The sequence below is a fragment of the Gaeumannomyces tritici genome (assembly GCF_000145635.1).
Source record: "Gaeumannomyces tritici R3-111a-1 unplaced genomic scaffold supercont2.23, whole genome shotgun sequence".
NCBI lineage: Eukaryota > Fungi > Ascomycota > Sordariomycetes > Magnaporthales > Magnaporthaceae > Gaeumannomyces > Gaeumannomyces tritici.
Genome location: NW_008804567.1, coordinates 1 through 20,108, shown reverse-complemented (window position 1 = coordinate 20,108; position 20,108 = coordinate 1). Strand labels below are relative to the sequence as shown.

The following is a 20,108-nucleotide window of genomic DNA, read 5'->3' as shown; positions in this document are numbered from 1 at the left end:
AGAGAGAGAGAGAGAGAGAGAGTGTGTGTGTGTGTGTGTGTGTGCGTGTGTGTGAGGCCAAACAAAAGCACCGCTGCTGGCGCCCAATGCGACTGTCCTCAGATTGCCAATTTTGCGCACTCCCAGGAAAACCTCAGCCTCTCTTTTCTTGTTGTCCATAGCGGAGACCAAGTGGGCGGCTCATCGTCTTCTGCACTTCCATTGTTCTCTGGCAAGGGGGGCGCGTTGTGGTCCACATCCCTACTCCTCGACGTTGTATCCTTTTTGATGCACATCTCGGTACTTCGCAGGCCCTATCTAGGATTCGAGTCAAGAGCATGTCCAATGTCCAGGGTGACTTGGCCGTCCCGACCTTGCTCAGGCAAGTCTCGCTTCCTCCTGCCTCTCACCCACTAAAAAAAAATTGAGATGAGGCGAGCCGGCCAACAAGCCCGCAGGAAGGAGGTGGGTGACGAAGAAGGGAGTTATGCGCGCCAAGTGCCACGAGCCATCTGTTAGTTGGGGGCGCTCGCGCAGGCGCCTTGGCTTGGTGACGAAAAGTGTGCCGAGATGGATTATCAATTTGTGATGGGGGTGAGGGAGGATAGAGCTTATCTGGGCGGCGCCCACTCGGGGTCCTACAGTGCACATGTGCTAGCACGACAGCGGTTTCGGACCAACCCTCAGGATCTGGGTTTCAATTTGTTTGGGATTTTCTGTTTTCCTTTCAGTTGGTTTCTCTTTTCTTTTTTTCCTTTTCCTTTTTTCTTTTCGGTCCCCATGTTTCGTTGCCCTGCTTGGCTCATATCGTCACAACTTTCCTCGCGGCTAACAACCGATCTTGCCGCCCTGCCTCGGCCACTTTTCTTTTGCGCGTGGCCAATATTGACGTCAGTCTGGTAGCGATAGAGACAAGAGAGAGATATCCGGCAGTGTCTGGTCCTTGCAGAAAGAGCAGTCTAGTAGGTTGTGCGGGAAGGGGACAAGAGAGAAGAGAGAAAGAAGAGGGAGATGTCACAACCAGGGGTGGCTGGCTGGCTGGCTTGCTGGCTAGCGAGACGCCCCTCTCCCTCCCCACATTCTTGTGCCTGTTCGAAAGAAGGGCTCTCTTCAGGGCTCTTAATACACCCCCCCTCCCGGCCGAGAGCGTCGACCAGCGAACGTCTTCTTTTTGGGAATCATTCTTCGACACGCTGACCGGTCCCGGAGAAATCATAGACCCCAAGGAGGGAGGAGGAGGAGGAGGAGGAGAAGATCGCGACAGAAAAAGGGACCCGGGGTGGCGGACCATAGCTTCCACCCGATTTTGCGGTGTGCACACGCGCGCGCGCATGTTTATCTTTTTCCCCTTTCGCGTCTGATGGCTCTGTTGCGCGTACTTGCTGCTGATATGCACGCACATCACTCTTTTTGCCCACTGGGTTGTGACCAAGACGGTCGATGCCTGACATGTCTGATCCATGCTCGGGAGCCAGGGATGCACTTCCGTGATGCAGGCCGCCCCACGTTCCTGGTCCAGTTTTTCTTCCATCTTTTTTTCTTCCATTTTTTTTTCTTTCTTTGGGCCCATTATCCTCAGAGGCCTGTCTCTCTCCTCTCCCTTTCGTTTGTTTCTCTTGGCTCCCACCAGTCTACACGCCCCTCCCCCTCCCCTTCCCCTTCCCTGCCGCGGCCGCAGTTATGGCCGCAGACAAGTCAGGGCCACCCCGATCTAACTTGATCGAGCTGGAGCTAATAGGTTCTCGTCACCCGACCGCCTTTTCCGTACGGGAATGGGCTACATGGCACCCTCTCTGACAAGCGCTTGCGGAGTTGTTCCCACCTGGTCGACGTTTGTGGTCCGAAAAATAAAAAATTCGAACGCATCCGGGCACAGCCGCGGGTGGCATCCCGGGGCTTCCGGGCCTCTTTCTCGCCCGAGGCAATGCAGAATTACGACGCACCGCAGGAAGGGGGAGGTGTGGCTCAAAGGGGGTGTTGGTTTTTTTTTTTCTCTTTCTCTTTTCTTGTAGGGCGGACAACAACAACAACGCTGGTCTGGTGTGTGTACTAGTACGTGTGTTCATACTTTGTATGCATCAGTGATGTGTGTCTCCATCAGTATGTGCCGCGCTGAAGAAGGATGCCTCCAAGGGAAACAGCCCCGCTGCAGCCCAGCCCAACGGGTTGCCGCCTTCGGGCGCAAGTAAAGGGGAGGAAAAAAAAAGAAAAAAAAAGAAAGAAAAAAGTCCACCCAGAAGGGTCATGTCGACGATGAATCGGCATGCGCTGGCGCTCCGTCGAGGTCTAGGACCTTGGGTTCGTCCATGTACGGGGTCGCGTCGCCATCACCAACTTTGCCCTGTGGGGTGCGAGCGGTTGTCCAGAGTCAGTTCAGTGCGGGCCTTCGCGGGTCCCCCGTGTTTGCTTCTTCTTTTTTTCTTTCTTTTTTTTTTCTTTCCTTTTGGCTTGGTCAGGATCCCTACAGCCCGCATCACACAAGGTGGGTGGAAAGGGAAAAAAGAGACGAGAAACACAGGAAGAAGCAAAAAAAAAAAAGAAGAAAAAAAAAACTGCACGGGGCCCGCTCCCCCACCCATATCCAGCATCACCGCTCGGATCTGCATCTTTGCTTTGCTGGTGGACACACACTTGGGAATCCCTTCGCGCTGACCGCCTTCACCGTTCCTGTGCGTGATGGCCGGGTTCTCTCCCGGAGCCGGGGGGTTAGGGCCACTCGTCGACGGACGGTGACAAGGGTACGCCTTGGCCGCGCTGATTCAGAGATCGCCCCGGGGTGGTAGCCTGAAGAAGGGTTTCCGGCTGGCGTGGTCGGCGGTCCACGCATCATATCGGTCACGTTCCAGAAGACCGGGGGGGTGCCTGTTTGTGTGGTGGGAGGGAGCCCGGGTCGCTACGCAGTCGACCGTTTCCTCTCTGATGAGATCGCCATGGGGTGGGTCGTTGTTGTCGCCCGCCCAGCATCCGTGTCGCGGGCGACGAGGCCGGCCCGCCCTGTCGACCACCACCCCGGCGGCCAGCCTGGCGAGTGTTGTCGCAACTCGTGGCCACGAGGGCGGTCATCGTGGACGCTCCTTGGACCGATGGAGCCGGCCAGCAACACGGGCAGGGCATGCGCTGGCCATCGAGGAGGCGCGCCGGATGGACCGACGCTGCACACACCCACCTGCCTCTATTTTTGTTGCCTCTCTCCACGTAACAGCTCCCGCCCCCCACAGCCTGGATTTGTGGTGGTTTGTACACGTGTCCGGGTGGGCTGCACGTATACGGGGCGTCCTGAGAGGCATCACCGGGAAAACAAAACAAAAAAAGGAGGCCAAAAAAAAAAAAGGGCTGACCAGGAGAGAGCTGGGCTCGCGGAGCCGTCCCGGCCGTCATGCGCTCATTGTCCTTCACCGCCACCACCGGTAAGGAGAGGGCCAAAGTGTTGTTGCTTGCCTGCTTTGCTGGGGGGCCGCCTTACCAGCCATAAAAGGGGGGGCTTGGGCGTCAACGCCTGGGCGGATTAGGAATGACCTGCATGCGAGCAAAAGGTGCATGGCATGCAGAACACGGGATGAGGAGATCCCTCGTGCATGGCGTGAGAAAGATGGATGCAGGCAACCAGGTGGGTAGAAACGAATGGCCGTCCATCCGGCCCCTTATAGCGGTCTGTATTATTGCATTGGACCAAAAGTGGTCTCAGTCCCCAAAGCAGTCAGGTCCGTGCGTCTGCACCGAAAAAATATATCGAGTTTTGCGTATATCGCTAAATAAAAACCAAGACCCAAAAAGCAACATGCGCGCAAAAGAAAAAAAGAAAAAAAGGCGCAAGATGGAGTCAGAGAAGAGCGGTGACGTACCGGCGGACAGTTCCGTCTTCCGCGGGTAGGTAATGGCACAGTTTTTATCATTTCTCCGTCTTGGGCTGATGTGTTTATGGATGTCGTCTACCGTATCACACCCGGCGGCTTCGTGTTGCAGAGGCACAGCAAAGATTGTGCCACGAGACACAGACACCCACGGACCACTTGCACACGAACCACCCACACGCGAACCACCCACTCACGAGTCTGCTGGGCCTCCCCCGCCCGGATGGCGATATCGAACAGTCGGGTGGGGGGAGCTGGCCTGGGCTGGGACGGTGAGCGGGAATCCCTGTAGAATCGATAAGTGACGCAGCAGGTCTCGAGTCCATGCGCACGCACGCAGGTGTACCCAACCTTGCCAACTGACCTGGGGGCACCTCTCAGGAGCGCCTCTCACCTGGCGCGAGGCGGTACCTTGGCATTTGTGGCTTGCCCTGCTCCCGCCGTTTGCTGGGCACCCAAAGGTACCCCATTACATTCCCAGGTGGGCACCAGCCTAGCCCTTACTGTAGATAGGTAGCGGCCACCTGCAGAGATTATTCCCAACCGGGGCTAGGGCACTGTTTTTTTTTTCTCGCCCCCAAACTGCCATCCCCGCCCGCGTTGCACCACCTTGAAACCATGTGTTCATCCCAGATCCAGAAAGGCGGACAGCAAGCGAACGGGCAGGCAAAAATGAGGAGAGGCTGGTAGTCATTCTGACCCTGGCCAGGGGGACTGAGCGTCCCGAATGTGTGAGAACTGAGCTGACCTGGAAGGTGATGAAATGGATCAATGATGGCATGAACCTCATTGGCCAGAGCACGGGCGGGTACCTGGTACCCAGCCAAGGTTCCTTCCCAAAGTTCCTTCTCAAGGTTCCTTCCCAGCCAGGGTTCGCAACTGCCTCCCAACCAGGTACGTGGCCAATGTCCTTGTCGGATACTAGATTGCCTGCCATCAAGGTAGGCGCGATGCACCTTGACGTTGCCCTCCTTCCCCGCCCCCCAGGTGCAATTGAAGGAAGCCGTGATGCAACCAGCTGGAGCAAAAGGAAACCACCGCCCGCCCGAGAAGAAAAACAAGGAACAAATAAAATAGCCCAATGAAAAGAGACTTTGCTCATCGTGCTACGCCTCCTTGGCTCCGCGTCAAATTGCCAACAACCGCAGACCGTACATAAACTGCAGACCGGTTGCAGATGCGGGCGCTTCCTACCTCTTCATTTTTCGAAAAATGATACATGACTTGGGGGGAAAAAAAAGAAAAGAAAAAAAAGAGAAAAAAGAAAAAAAAAAACATAAACGAAAAAAAAAAAAGAAAAAAAGTCGTTCCAAAACTGCTCACCGTCAATGCCAACACCGCCGCAACCACCTCGGATCTGGGTGACCATCCTCGGCCTGCTCTGTTCTACCCACTTTAATATGCACGTCTTCGCGCGGGATGGGATGGTGGGAGGATGGTGACATGGCGAGTCTGCTGGTCACCAATCTCTCGGCTGCCAGCCCCGTCCTGGCAAAACCCGCGGCCCGGATATGACCTGTCGCATTTGTACGAGACACTTGGTTTCCACTACTCGCCGCCTCTACTGCTCTGTCTTTTGTCGAACCCGGCCCTCTCATCCTAGCCCGGGCAGAGATCCGACCTAGTCAAGCTAGGGGGAATACGGGAATATGACGGAAAGTGCACGAGTGAGGGGATTCTGGAGTCTGCCACCCTGGAGGCCCCGGGGCCCGGATTGCGACACTGCGGGCGTATTCCGCCGTCTCTTTCCGCGCGAGCTTGATGCCCGGCCCAGATCCGCCGAGGCTCAGCTGGAGGATACGGCACTACGTAGGCAAGGACGGGAACACCGGCACTGTGCTTTAAACACAATACCAGCCACGCAGGGCACGGACGGCTCAGTTCGTCTGTCATCGCAGCCATGGCAAGACGCCAACGCCTTTGACAGCAGCACTAGCCGGGGCGTCAAGTGGTTCGACCATGCGGCCACCACCGCCCGCAGAAGGAACAGCAGTTGCTCACCACGTTTCCATGCCGGAGCTTTTTGACACGACACCTGCAGCTGCCTGTCTTGGATCGGGGGCTGGACACACTGGCTTGCTGCGGGCGTGACGTTGCGGCGACACGCCCACCCGGGGCACCCCACGGGCACGGCGCTGTTCCATGAATGGATGGCCGGCCCTTGGTGTGGTGCTTTCGGGCAGCACGCGTATCCCAAGGTTGTAGTGCGCATAGGATGGACGGTCGGTGTGCATTCGGGAATTGCAGACCGCGTGCGCCAAGCCTGAATTGTAGCTCGACATTTTCGTCTCCGGCATAGTTAGACCGCTGGTTGTGCCCCACCCGCCTGGCAAAACATCGACACCACCACCAGGCAGGATGATGCCAGCACCGAGGCTTACCCTGCCCACAGCTTGCCTATAGCATGCCCACACCCCCCCCCCGGGAGCGAGGGGGGCCTCTCGCTCGTGCTCCCGAATGGCCAGCGCGCTTCCCCCTCCCTCCACCCCTTTGGGCTTGCCTGCATACATACCTAGGTACATGCCCACCTAGATACATGCCTACCTAGGTACATAGCATCAGTGCTGGCGAAGCACCAGCACAGCAAGCACCCTCCCAAGCCACGGCGGCGCGTCGCATTCGGCTGGTATTGCTGCCCTGCCCATGCACCAGCCGTCGTCCCCGATCACGGGAGCAGGCGTTATGACGAGGTATGCAAAACACACGCGACATAACTGGCCCATATCGCGACCTCCCTCCACGAGACGCCGTACGTCCCAGGCGGCGCCCGCCACGGGGCAAAAAGCAACGAGGACACACTGGCTCGCAAACGAGCGCGACGTTGGACGGACGGACGGACGGACATACGGAGACACTGGCTGCCTCCTCCCCTCCTCCCCAGGCCGGGTGGTGCCATACATCGACGGGCGCTCGCGCCAGAGCCGGCCCGCCCGTTGCTTATCGGAAGGGACCCGCTGAAAATTTCTAGTACCAAAAATTAGCTGCCACGGCACCAGGCGAAATACCCTCTCATACCTACCTGACTGCCTAGGTGATGGCAGGGGGGTATGGGCGACTGCGCGAACTGCGCGTCCGTGGGCGGATACGGATACATACATGGCTGCAGACACAACTCATCGTCCGCAGACCCTCACCCGCTGCCGTCCTTTAGCCCCGGCCTCGGGGAGCGTTCTCTTGCTGTATCGCGGCCAGCCGCCTATGTGCTGGCAAGTATCCATCGCATCCCTACATGGGCAGCACATCTGACCGGCACACCCGTCCGGGGCCGGAATCCTCTCACCCCCTTCTCACGGACCCAAGATTAGCATCACAAGGGAGGCTGTCTTTACTGAGCAACTTTCCTCATTAGCCAGATCACCATAGAGTTCGCCTGTTGTCCGATCCTAGAAGGACGTGGTTCAAAGGGCTATAACGAGCCAGAATATCCCCATTAATCCGATCTAGGTCTCCTCCTGTCGCCATCTTGCCTAGCAATCGATGGGTGACTGCCTGCCTGTCTGCCGGGCAGATGTGAAATGGCATGGGCGCGTGTCCACACCTGGATGGAGCATCAGCGAGGGCAAGAAAATGAATCCGGATAAAAGAAATGTGCAAATTTTGTCCCTTGGAAATATAAAAGGGAAACCCAAGGAAAAAAGAAAATAATAGGAAAATTAAAAAGAAGAAGAAGAAAAAAAGAAAAAGAAAAAAAGAAAAAAAGAAAAAAAAAGAAAAAAAAAGGGGGAGCGGACTAGGAAAGCCGGGTGTGACAGCGAGGCGACGAGCAAGACCTGGCAACTGGCGGGAGGGATGACTCCTTCAACCTCAAGCCCTGTCTCCCACTTTTTCTCCACCTAGCAGCGCCAGGGGGCTTTCCTACCAGGGTCACTGTACCCCAGCCAGAATGCACCACTGCTCTCTACACACCCCCTTCATGGTTGTGGACACGCCCTTTCTCCACTACCTACCTGGTACCAGTGCTCTTCGTGGTTTGCGCAGACCGGAGCCCAGAAGATAAAGCTCTGGTTGCGACAGGGGATCTGATGGACCGGCCAAAGGATAGAAAAACGTCCAGGCCCCGTTCACTGCCGGACCTATTGGCTCTGTCTCCTGATCCTTGACTTCCTTGCTTACTTTAGTCGACGACGCTGGGAAGTGTGAGGAGACAAACGGAAGAGAGCGAGAGAGAGAGAGAGAGGCATTTGATTCCACCAAGCGGCACTTGACTCGACGAACCGAGACCGTGGATAGTGAGGGAAAAAAAGGAAGCATACACGAAGCGGCATCGACAGTTGACGGCACGATCCCCTCCTCGTTCCGAGAAGCGGCTGCACCAAGGATACTCGCATCTCACAGATGCTGCCGCGGGACCGGTGAGCCCGTTATCACGGCAACAGACGCCTCCCGAGTTGCGCCCGCCACCGTCGCCTGTGGTTGCCAGAGCGTCGACGTCACGAGACCCGATATCACGAAATAGCGGCCGCCCCACGACCCCATACATCACTTGGCTCTCACGTCTTCATCTGGAAACCACCCAGCCGTCCCGAGGCAATCCATTCGCCTTGTTCGGCGCCCTGCGGAGCGAGGCCATCTTGTTTACGAGAGGAGAGGGGCCAGGCAAACCTTGGCCTAGGAGCTTCCGTCCAGTCAGATATCGCACCTCGATCCTAGCGCGATAGGCATCTGAACCACTCACAACCACTCGCCGCACGAGTACTCGTCCTGGCCGCCGTGACTGGCCGTCCACGCTGCACTCGATTCCACTCACGTCGGACTCAACCAGGCTAGGGGAAAATAATACGCAATAGCTGCAAAGCACGATCACTCACATCAGGAAGGCCCCTCCCCCCCTGTCGTCGCCGACCTCTCCCAGTTTTGGAAAATCCGCAACGCGGCGCTGCCTGTGTTCGCCGTCCTGGCCTCCCGATTCGTCACCGCTACCCAGCCCCCCTCACCTCTGCTACCTATCACCTCAACCGGCCCGAATCCTGGACCTCGACGAAGCGGTTGGACAGTTCCAGGAAGATCCCGTCGGCGCATCAACAGCCGGTCCGCCTTGGCCAAACTGCCTGCCTGCCTGCCTGCCTGCCTGCCCGTGTGATTATCTGCCTGCTTGTTTTACTCTCTAGCTCGCTGCGACAAAGGGCTCAGCACCCATACCCTCCCCCCATTCTACCCGGTCTTGGGACTGCGAATAGACCCTCTTGGATACTGTTTGGTCTCTTGACCCGAACAGAGACAGGTGGAGGGCGTCTCACCATCGCGACAGAGGATAAAGGCCTCGTTGCCCTCCGTAGGACGATAGGAGAACACAAAGTCTCCCCCGGGAGCATCATTCGAACTGGCGATCCCGGCAGACAACCCGCTAGCACCACACGAACTCTACTCATACAATAATCACTACCACAACAGCGAGCAGCAGCGGCAGTACCGGAGGCAAAGCTGCTCGTCCAACGCGGCCGTTGCCGCCGAGGCCACGGGCCTGCCACCAGCGGCTGCCGTTGGTGCGGACGAGAAGAAGGCCAGCCCGGACCAGACGGCCAGCTGCGCCTGCAGGGCTGGGTCTGGCCCGTGTGAGTCGGAGAAGTGCCTCAACCGCGGCCAATGCGCCGGTCCCCGAGGTCGACCACCAAGCGCCGGGGAGCAGGATCCGATGTCGCAGAGGGAATCTGCGCCTCGCCAGCCCCATAACTCTCCCTCGTCCTTCAAACCGCCTGCCGCCGGCGCCGGAGACCACTACGCTTCACCGACGGCTCAGCGCCCTGGCGCTGGACCCGGCCACGACAGCGCCCGAGCCGGCGATGCTCATCAGGAGCAGACCGCCGCCGCCGCCGCCGCCGCCGCGCAGCCCTCAAATCCACCCCGACAGCAACCACCTCATAATCCTCCGTCAAGACCCGGCAACATGCGCGACATCCTGAACCCAGCCACCTCCTCGTCACAGGGCCAGAACGGCACACCAATAGACCCCTACCCTCGCCCCGGACCCAACGAATCCACCGGACCCCTGAGCGCCGGCGCGGCCCCCCCGCGGCCAGGCTCGCGAGGAGGGCCGCCGTATCCCGGACCCGACTCTGCCCAGCGGGGCATGACCTCCCTGCCCTCGCCTTCCTTCCCCTTCCCTCCCAGGGCAGCACCTTCTCCATCTCCATCACCCCTAACCACACCCTCGGTCACCCCGCGCCCCCTGCCGGACTCACAGTCGTCCTCGTACGCGGCATGGACCGAGGAGCAGCAACATCAGCAGCAACATCAGCAGCAACATCAGCAGCAACATCAGCAGCAACATCAGCAGCAGCAGCAGCAGCAGCAACATCACCACCACCACCAACAGCAGCAGCAGCAGCAGCAGCAGCAGCATGGGCACCACAACCCGAGCTTTCCTGGAAGACGGATCTTGCCGGGTATCAGCCGCTCCGTCAGCCTAGGGGGCCCTGGTGCGGTCAGAGGGATGGACCAACAGAGACACTCCTTCTCCCGCTCGCGCATGAGCTCGCCTTCTCACCACGCGCCCTCTCCACTCCACCAGATCCCGCCTCTGTCGAGCATACAGACCCACGGGCCGGCACCCCCGATCCCGTACGCGAACGCCCCTCCCGGTCGCGAGAATACCCCGTCCGGGCTTAGGTCGATTTCGCAACCGCTCTACGGACCCAGCGACCACAGCCCCGCGAGCTCCCCCGACTCGGACGACGACGATGACGACAGCATGGGGCCGGACAGGAAGCGCGTCAACATGGGGAGGCCGCCGAAGCCCGGGAGGTGGATGCCCGGTGGGCGGGATCAGGGGGGCTGGTATTCGCAGGGCGGCCAGGCAGGAGGAGGCATGATGGCGGTGCCCAACGCAGGGACGCTGATACGCGATTTTGTGACGAGCGGGGGAGCCGAGGACGGCACTGGGCTGGCGCTCCAGATCCAACCCGAGGGCGCCGAGGCCATCCGCGTCGACGTGGACATGTTCCAAGCGTCCAAGGAAGCCGACAACAAGAGGAAGCGCAACGCCAACGCGTCGCGTCGGTTCCGCGACCGCAAAAAGCAGGAGATTCAAATCATCAAGGAGCAAAACGCGGAGCTGCAGAGGCAGAACGGCGACTACAAAAAGGAGCTGGAGGACATGGAGGCGCGGCTAAACCGGGCCCATGCCGAGCGTGACTTTTACCGCGACGAAAGGGGTAGGCTGCACAATATCGTCCGCCGCAACACGGACCTCCTGCGCGAGGCCGAGCAGACGGCTCCTCCCACCAGCCCGACCATGTGGTCGGCCCTGCCGAGGCATACCACCAGCTCTGCCCTCCCCGGCCCGGGCGAGATGCAGCACCCTGGCTCGCGGGGCCCGTCGCAGCCCTCGTACGAGGCCATCTACCACAGCGACGACTCCTCCCAGGGGGGGCGCATGAGCCTGCCGCCCGTGCGTCGCCGCCGGACCGATCAGGGGCCCGGCACCGACTTTGGCTCAGCCTCGTCGTACAGCGGCACCCCTTCCCAGAGCCCCCACCAAGGGCCGCAGCACCACATCACCTACGGCCCTGGCCACCCTTACGGCGCCTCAGGCGGCGGCGGCGGCGGAGCCACGCCGTCTCCCCGGCTGGGACACCAGTCCCGCGGAGACCAGAGGCTGCCGCCGCTCAGGCTGGACCACCCCGCCGGCGGCCCGCACCTGGGCCCTCCCTCGCCGGCAGGTCTCTCGCCGCACCCGCAGCCGGGCCTCCTCCCGCGAGGCCCGCCCCCGATCCTGCCCGTCGGCCCGTCGTCACACGGGCCGCAACACGGCCACCACGGCCCGCCGCCGCACCTGCAGCACCCGCAGCCGCACCACGGCCAGCCGCCTCCCTACCCCCAGCAGCAGCAGCAGCCGGAGCGCGCAGTGCCCGTGGAGACGGGCTGGGCCACCATGATGTCCCGCGCCCCGCCACGCGACCAGCAGCACCCACAGCGATGATAGATTCGCTCCGCCTCACTCTTCGCTCTTCGCTCTTCGCTCTTCGCTCTTCTACTCCTTTCCCACTTTTCCTCCCCTCACCCTCATCTGTCAAGTACAATCTGTAATACTTTCCTATTACCCTTATTATATCCCATATCTCGTTTTCCCCTCCTTGTCATTAAAAGAGGTTGACAAAGTCTCGCGACTGACACCACAAATTGGAATAACGTTCTTGTCGGTCTCATTGTTGGGTTCGCTCATATTTCTTTTTCTTCGTCTTATATATCTATCTGCCAGCGTATTTCCTTACTGTCGGTCCCACCGCATTCACACCACTCACTCTCCTCAACTGACTGCCAAACTAGTCACCTCCCCTCGAGTCGGGGCCCTTGTTTTAGCCTTTGCATTTCCTTACTGTTCGCCTCTCGCGGCTTTTTTTTTTTTTTTTTTTGTTGGCCATGGCCCATCCTCTCGCCTATCTCTATAGGTGCCTCTTTTCCTTTTTTTTGTTGGGCGTTGCCTCGGCGCTTTATATCCCTGGACTTGGGCTTCTTCTTGATTTCTTGTTCTCGCCGCCGTCTCCTTCTTAGCGTTTCGCAAGCGACATGCATTCTGCTCTCCTCCCCTTGACTCTTTATAACGGCCAAATTGCATCTTAATTTCCCCCCTCTTCAGACCGCCCCCCCCTGACTTCCAGAGAGTCCGCAACTACAGAACAACAGCATAAAACCGTGCTTTCTTGTACTGCCCAATCCTTTTTCTTTCTTTTTTTCCTCGTCTATTTATCGAATATACGCATTCAAACGGCCAAAGGCAACGCGGCGGGGGGGGGTTTCTGGTGGTGGACAAAGGACATATTGAAAAAAAGTCCCGGCAGCATTTGTATTTCCCTCGCTTCCTCATTGTTTCTTTTTGTCACATGGGGTACCTAGGACCCCCTCCTGTCTACACTACCTCTTCGGGTGTATATTTTCTTGCGTCTTTTGGAAAAGAAAAAGGATGGATCGACCTCGGCTGGGGCGCGCGCGTTGCCGAGGCAAGGAAGCTCCTCTGTACCTATGATACCTCTCTGGCCCCCCTGACAACGGGGGGACCTATGTGTATGTGTGTTTTGTATGTATATGTACCTCTGTGTACGTGTGCGGAGGGTGGATTATTAAGGCCCAAGAGGCGAATCTCACTCACTCGATAGGGGGGGACGACGAGGGACGGGTGGCTGCGCTCTGGAAAGACGTAGCCAAAGAAACAAACAGAAAAAAGCAAAAGCAAGGAAGTCGGGGGGGGAAGGGCAGCCCTTACCCCATTCGTTGTTGATACCAATTGGCTTGTCTGGTTCTACAGGCGCGCAGGGAGGGAAAATACGGGAAGCGGAGGAGGAGGGGTGGTTTCCCATGAGCGTGCTTTTTTTTTTTTTGTTATTATCAAACACCTGGAATAAACCAAGTGAAAGGCAACAGCCGGCGGCTTGCCCACATTTATTTTTCCTTCTCCCTCCTTTGTTCCCTTGTTCCCACCCCCCGCCCATGAGCAATGGGCCTTTGGGCTGTGAAAGCAGAGTGGCTAGATGGGGGGCGCTTGCATGAGTGGGACAGAGTGCTGCCGTGATATTGACGGGTCTTTCCCTCTTTTTTTGGGGGGTTTTTTTTGGGCTATTCCTCCGAGCCTCCTTGGCTTCATGCTCCGCCTGCCCGAACCGGTGTCCAGTCCAAGGTCATGCTCTTGAAAGATATCCTGGGACGGGATATGCACGGCATAAACGGGGTGGTGGGATGGGTGGGTTTTACCTCGGCAACGAACCAAAGGGAGCAAGGAGAGTTGGTGAAAGAATAATGCAACAATGTATAAAAAAATGGTTCAAGGACAAACCCGAGAGAGAAAAAAAAGAAGCAAAGAGCAAGCGGGAACGCCACTACGCCTGGACTCGGTGAGCTCCGCCGATGAGAGAGGCGAAGGCGCTCTGGGGAAGACAAACATCTCCTAGGTTACACAGCGGTCAACGGGCGAAAGAAGCGTGTCATGTTTTTTTTTTCTTTCTCTCTCTCTCTCTCCGGCCCGACTCGATCGACCCTCCGTCGGCCGTCCCTTCCCGAGACACATACATACACACCCCCTCCTTCTCTCTGTGTTCCGATTTGTCCCCGGGCCTTGTCGAAGCGAATCGAGCTTGCTGGGGGCCGTATCTACACCGGCATGCGCGTATGAGTAAGGGTGGAGGGAGACGCACGTAAATAGGAGAAATACGCTACAGTGACGCGAGAAGGAGGGGGGGTTGGTGATGATGATGATGGTGGTGGTGATGACGACCGGGCACTCCACCGGGACGCATCTCCAGCACAGCACAGCACAACACAACACAACACAGCACAACAGCACATCCGTCTCCGGGACAGCCAGGTGGTAGAGGACTCGGCAGCAGGCGTGTCGTGTCGGGTCAGGTCATGACTTTTTGTCACTGTGCGGGTGCAACCTCTCTGGGAAAGGAAATCCTCGACGGCGACTGGTCGGGGCCAAGCACCACCCCCCCGTCAGCAAGCCTCAAAAAAAAAAAGTCAGCCCGGCGTGGAGATGGCTCTAGGCGCTTCATACAGAGGAGAGAGAGGGGGGTGTACATGGGGTAGAACCGCGCCGTGGCATGGCGTGGCGGGCGGAGCTGATCTGGAAGTGGGCTTGTGCTTGGCTCCTCTCTCTCTCACTCTCTTCTCTCTCACCCTTTCTTGGCTCTTGCTTCAACGGCGGGGGATGGGATAGGCTGTTGGGCATCAATATTGCTTTTCTTGGCCAAGGGTCTTGTTTGTTTGCATGCTTCCTCCTCCCGCCCTGTCCCAAAACAGAAAATAGCCCCCATCGACACCACACACACACACACCACCCCCCCTCCACCTGCTCACGGCACTTGGCCATCAGGTTCCCCGGTGGGACTGAGGGGGTGGGGGACATGGATAGGCACGCATCGTGAGGGGAGTGCTGTATCCGGAGCTTGCGATTGGCCTCGCAGCCCATGAGCGGCGCAAGTGACATCCCGGTCTTTTCTCCATCAGGCAGCCGATCAGCCATACATACATACATACATACATACATGCCATCCATCCATACATACAACCACACCAACCCCTTCCCCCCCAGCCATGCCATCCCATAGCCTTCGGGACCAGCAGCCGGTCAGTGACGGCGGCGGCGGCGGGCCAGCCAATACATGTCCGCCACAGCATGGTGGAGAGGATCCCACACAGCATATGTGCGCTTTCCAACACTCCCACCACCCAGACTCCGCCATGGGGGGGGCGGGTGCGTGTGACGCAAGTTGCAAACGTAACGGCCGTGGGTGTGTGCGATGGCTCTTGACCGACATGTCCTACAGCCTTCATCCTCTCCTCCTCCTGCAAGCGCTAGTCATCATCTGCCAGCCATCATGTTGACATTGCCCTTTCTTCTCCCCTGCTCAAAATCCATTCGTCGTGTTAGCTGGGAAAAAAGAGACCGCCTTTCTCGCACTCACTTCGCCCTCCTTGCCCAAAACAGGCATGGGCGTGGCGCGTTGGCGCGGGCGCACCATGTGCCGGGCTCACCCTTGGCATGGCTTTTTTTTTTCCTTCTTTTTTCCCCCTTCTTCTTTCTTTCCTTGCGTCTCGACCGCCTGGGACGGCAGTAGTCCGGTCGTCAGCCAGCCAGCCAGCCACGCCAACGACCGCCTACACGTAGAGCAGGACGTGCTGACGGGCTTTTGTTTGCGGTGCTTGTCGGCGGTGACGGCGGTTCTTGCAGCTTTTGGGCGTGGGGGGGAGTCCTTTTATTGGCTCTTGCGTCGTCGCTCACTCTCCATCTCCAATTACGCAACCCTGTTTCTCACCAAGCCGCTTTCCATCTGTTTTTTTTTTTTTTGTTTTCCTTCTTCTCGTCTTCCTTCCAACTACCTTTACCGGTCTGGGGCCCCGCCATAATAATTACAAGGCCTTTGTCATCATCAAACACTTCCCCCGTGGTAGTGATGATGCTGGAAGACCGGGGTCTGGCGGGCGTGCCAAGGGGTCCCCCCCCCAGGTTTTTCCAGGGTGGTCTGGGCCGGCATTCTTTTTTAGCTTCATTCGTGGACGGACCATGATGACCCTCAGGGGGTTACCATTTTCGGGTCCCCTGTTGCTGGCCAAACAACAACCAGAGATGCCCTGGTCTTCCCCAGCCAGGATGCCCGTCAGCCCACAAATCCCAGACTCGGAAGCTGGCCCTGTGCACAACGACCGTGTGATAGGCAGTCGTTATTGCAGCCCTGGTGACGCCGACATGGATTACCTGGAATCTGGGCAGTCGAGCACCCATGGCTACCAAGTTTCCAAAGATGCTGGAGACTGAGCACCGAAGGCTGGAGGAGGCAGGCATGCATGTGCAATGTCCACTCTTGAGAGCATAAACTGTCTAGTTAAAAAGTGTATGACTGTGCCGATGCGGCTTAGCAAATAGGAACAAGAACCAAAAAAAAAGACAGACAAGGGGAAGAAGAAAGAAAGCAACCCTGTTGGCTCACAGCCTGATGCGTCCGTCACCGCCTCCAAACCACCTCCTCAGGTCTGGCCCGTCACCGCCACCGCCTCCTGCCCTGCTGCTGCTGCCGCCGGCGTTGGCGTCGTCGTCACCGCCCATCCACTTTGGCTTCTTGATGCCCTCCCCGATCTCCTGCCACCACTTTGGCGCGTCAATGGAGTCGATCGTGTTCTTCATGCGGTGGCCGAGCGCCTGGAAGAAGTTATCGTCTTCGTCGTCCTCGCCGAGCACCGTCGCCCCGGCCCGGCCACCCCGCCTCGACGAGCCGCCCGCGCCACGCGACGAGGCGAGCCCACCGCTTGGCGAGGTCGCGAGCGGTGTGCGGCTGGATCGGTCCCCGCCGCCACTGCCAAGGCCCCTGGACCCCGCGGCACCTGGTATCGACAGGACGGGCGCCGCCCTCCCCGCGCGTCCGGCGGGCCCTGCGCCCCCTGCGCCCCCTGCGCCCGCGCCAAGGCCCAGTCGTCTCTGGCGGATCGAGGTGCCGGCGAGCTCGCGCTCGATCAGATCCCGACCCTCACGCCACGACCCCGTACCATAGCCCGACAAAGCCCGGACGTCGTCGTCCTCGTCGTCGTCTGAACCGTCGCCACCGATAAAATCGACGTCGAACCCGAACATGCGCCTAACCTTGGCGTAGAGCCCAAACATGGTGGCGCAGACGGGCACGATGATGAAGACGGGAAACAGGTAGTCGAACCACGCGCCCAGCGGGGTCAGGTTGATCAGCTGCCCGAGGAAGATGTAAAAGGTGGTGGGCTTGTAGACGGCGGGCGAGAGGAAGGTCATGAAGTTGTACGACAGCGGCACACTCAAGCGAGCGACCTGCGAGGCGTACCAAAAGGCCGACTCGTGCGCCGTGTTGCGCCGGACCAGGGCGCGGCCACGCCACACCCTGACCTCGGTCACGGTGACCAAGGCGGCGGCGGCCATGTACAGGATCCAGAGGGCCGCGATGATCTGGCCCGCGAACCCGACCTGGCCGACGCCGTCGGCGGTCCAGTGGTGCACGACGCTCAGGCGCACCACCGACAGCGACGGCAGCGCAACCTTGATCATCTCGGACCAGACGATGCAGGCTGACGCCGCGGCGAGCACCGCTCCGAGCACGGTCCGGGCCCAGGGGAGGACATGGAAGTGGTAAATGTGCCGGGTGTAGGGACTGTGCACCGTGAGGCGGTCCCAGAACCCGGCGCCGGGCCCCGCGCGGCCAAAGTCGAGCTGCTTGGAGCCGGCCGAGTCGAGCACCGCCTGCGTATCGCGCGCTTGGCGAAGCAGGTAGGCCCATTCCCCGACGTAGCGGCTGCGGGCGTGGCGGGCCCTGACGAGCTGGCGTGTGAGCTCGGCCATGTACTTTTCCGTAATGATGGTCGGCAGCGCCCTGCTGGCGCCGCTGGCAGCAGCAGCAGGCAGGAGCTGCGGTCCGTCCTCTGGCGTGGTCGTCATGTCGATCAGCTCCTCGATCCAGTCCTGGTAGTCGCGGGCAGTACCACCGTTAGGGGCCTTGCCGCGACGGGCCAGTTCGGCAACCTGGGCTTCGAGGTCGGCCAGCTCTGCCTCTGCCTCCTCCATGCGTTCGTACAGGCGGGGTGCGCGGGCCTGGAGGCGGCGCAGGCGGTTGCTGACGCTTGCGCCGCGCAACAGCGACCGCGGGATGGAGACGAGGCCGTGTCCCATCAGGTATATGGCGAGCACCAGGCCCCAGCAGTAGGCGAGGGCCATGACAAGCCCCTTGAGGCCCCTGAGATCGATGCCGTACGAGAAGATGAGGTAGATGAGGCCTAGGAAGCTCGCTCCTAGGACTATGGCGTAGTATTGGGCGTTCTCGCGCAGCGAATACATGAGCTTGTCCTTGGGGTCGCGGTGGCCGGCGTCCGAGTACTCGCCGAGGATAGGCAGGATGAACCTGTAAGCAGGCAGCGACATAAGCCTCAAGTCAGCGGGGGGTCTGTGATAGATATGCGTGATGGATGCCTCGGGTAACGGCAGAGCAAAGGCGGCAACACGTACCATGTCAGAACAAAGGTGAGCCAGTAGGTGATGCGCCACGAGACGAGCAGCACGCGATTCGGAAGCCAGACACCCCGCGAGGCCTCATCGTCGGTGGCTGCGGACGAGGCTAAGTCGATGGGGACGAGCAGGACGATGGCAGCAGGCAGCCACAGGGCGAAGAAGACAGGCACGAGGAGGTAGGCCGGGGTCTTGCGCAGCGGCAGGTAGTAGCGCAGGAGGAGCAGGACGGTCAGGGACATGAGGACGAGGGCGACGAGGGCGAAGACCTGGGAGCCGACGGCTGAGGCGGTTGCGACGGCGGCCATGGCTGGTGCCGCGGCTGCTTCTGCGACGGGCTTCATGGCGGATTCGGCCGAGACTGGATAGAGGACGGTGGCATTTGGGGTGTGTGGTGTGTCTAGGTCTATGAGCAGCGGGGAGAAGTATAGACGGCGCGCTGGTGGGCTGCGTCGCTGTTTCGGAAGTTGACGCAGATGTCGAAGCTCCAATCGCGCGAGATTCTGTCCAAAACGCAGTTGACGACGGTTCCGTCCCGTGATTATGTCATTCCCCACTCCCAGCTGCAGCAGCAAGGATTATATATTGATTGATGTCTTAGGTGCCTGGTAAAAGCTGTGATACCATGGCCGCGCTTGCACCAATCCGGCAACAAATCACACTCTATTCAGCGGGCCCGCCATTAGTTTCGACCGCGTCGAGGCTGCGACTGCCTTTCACTCCACGCAAGCCTTGGGCTACTCGGATGCTTCTTGCTTGCTGTGCTGCCTCATCGACCAGAATCCCTGATATCTGTGAGCACAGTCGGGAGACCACAACGACGCGCTGCCAAAAATCAAGACACGCACTCGAACCACCCCCGGTTACACGGCCAGCAGCAATGGCCTTGGTCAACTACGACTCCGACTCCGACTCCGAGGGCGAGGCCGCGCCCGCGCCGCCACAGCCAGCCAGCTCCGCGAAACCACCGACTGCCGCGCCGAAGCTCGTCGACCGCGCCAACCCCCGCAAGATCATCGTGAACCTCCCCTCGGCCTCGGCCAGCTCGGACGAGCCGCCCGCAAAGCGCGCCAGGACCGAGGGCGGTGGTGGAGGCCGCTTCGGCGCGTTCCGGTCCGCACTGCCCCCGCCCAAGAATACCGTCGCCCCCGTCGCGGCGTCGAGATCGTCACAGCCATCGGGATCATCTTCCTCCTCCTACTCCTCGGCGCAGCCGCTACCCTTCTCGTTTTTCAAAACCAGCGCCGAGGCCGCCTTCAGCCGCGAGCCTCCTCCGTCCGCCGGCGGCGATGGCGACGAGGTGGACGAGTTTGGAAACGCAAATACTGGCCTTGCCCCGGACAGGCTAGCAGCAGGTGGGGGAATGCGAATGAAACTTCCCGCGCCAAAGTCTCAGGGGCCGCAACAGCAGGGCCCCTCGATACCCGAGGGGCAGAAGCCCGAGAGCGAGGTGAAGCTGGTGGGCAAGCCGCTCATGTTCCGCCCGCTCTCGGTGGCCAGGAAGCCGGCCAAGAAGAGCGGTGCCAAGGCCGCTGCTTCGTCTGCGCCAAGAGCAATGACAAGGCCAGCGGGCTCGTCTAGCGCCGACGCTGTGACGACAGCCGCACCGCCCGCCGAAGCACCCAAGAAGAAAAAGGTGTCACTCTTCTCCCTCGGGGCTGATGAGGTGGACGAAGCGCCACAGGCAGAGGAGCCCCCCGCAGCTGAAGGCGGCTACCAGCCTCTTTTCGAAGACGTGGTCACGGACCCGACGACGGGAGAGGCCGTCTACTCGGACTACGCGTCTTATCAGGCGCCAGGAGGCGGCGGCGGCGGCGGCGGCGGCGACGCCA

The 20,108-nt window shown here is 59.5% G+C and overlaps 6 protein-coding genes across 6 annotated transcripts; 3 read left to right on the top strand and 3 right to left on the bottom strand.

Moving 5' to 3' along the window:
* Positions 1-3,568: 3,568 nt before the first annotated feature.
* Positions 3,569-3,850, top strand: GGTG_13625 (hypothetical protein; the record flags this gene model as incomplete). The annotated part of the gene is made up of 2 exons (XM_009231542.1): positions 3,569-3,586; positions 3,665-3,850. The coding sequence occupies 2 exons, from the start codon at positions 3,569-3,571 to the stop codon at positions 3,848-3,850; spliced, it is 204 nt and encodes a 67-aa protein (XP_009229806.1).
* A 2,354-nt stretch (positions 3,851-6,204) lies between these two features.
* GGTG_13624 (hypothetical protein) lies at positions 6,205-7,286 on the bottom strand. Its single transcript, XM_009231541.1, has one exon. The coding sequence runs from the start codon at positions 6,926-6,928 to the stop codon at positions 6,389-6,391; it is 540 nt and encodes a 179-aa protein (XP_009229805.1). The 5' UTR covers positions 6,929-7,286; the 3' UTR covers positions 6,205-6,388.
* Positions 7,287-9,315: 2,029 nt separating this feature from the next.
* On the top strand, positions 9,316-11,790 carry GGTG_13623 (hypothetical protein). The gene has a single exon (XM_009231540.1). The coding sequence runs from the start codon at positions 9,463-9,465 to the stop codon at positions 11,746-11,748; it is 2,286 nt and encodes a 761-aa protein (XP_009229804.1). The 5' UTR covers positions 9,316-9,462; the 3' UTR covers positions 11,749-11,790.
* Positions 11,791-14,310: 2,520 nt separating this feature from the next.
* GGTG_13622 (hypothetical protein) lies at positions 14,311-14,919 on the bottom strand (the record flags this gene model as incomplete). Its single annotated transcript, XM_009231539.1, has 2 exons — positions 14,597-14,919; positions 14,311-14,479 (listed from the first exon to the last, which is right to left on the bottom strand). The coding sequence occupies exons 1-2, from the start codon at positions 14,860-14,862 to the stop codon at positions 14,311-14,313; spliced, it is 435 nt and encodes a 144-aa protein (XP_009229803.1). The 5' UTR covers positions 14,863-14,919.
* Positions 14,920-15,585: 666 nt separating this feature from the next.
* Positions 15,586-18,857, bottom strand: GGTG_13621 (LMBR1 domain-containing protein). Its single transcript, XM_009231538.1, has 2 exons — positions 18,277-18,857; positions 15,586-18,172 (listed from the first exon to the last, which is right to left on the bottom strand). The coding sequence occupies exons 1-2, from the start codon at positions 18,618-18,620 to the stop codon at positions 16,246-16,248; spliced, it is 2,271 nt and encodes a 756-aa protein (XP_009229802.1). The 5' UTR covers positions 18,621-18,857; the 3' UTR covers positions 15,586-16,245.
* A 27-nt stretch (positions 18,858-18,884) lies between these two features.
* GGTG_13620 (hypothetical protein) lies at positions 18,885-20,108 on the top strand (the record flags this gene model as incomplete). The annotated part of the gene is made up of 1 exon (XM_009231537.1): positions 18,885-20,108. A coding segment is annotated over exon 1 (1,207 nt), but the record flags the coding sequence as incomplete, so codon positions are not given.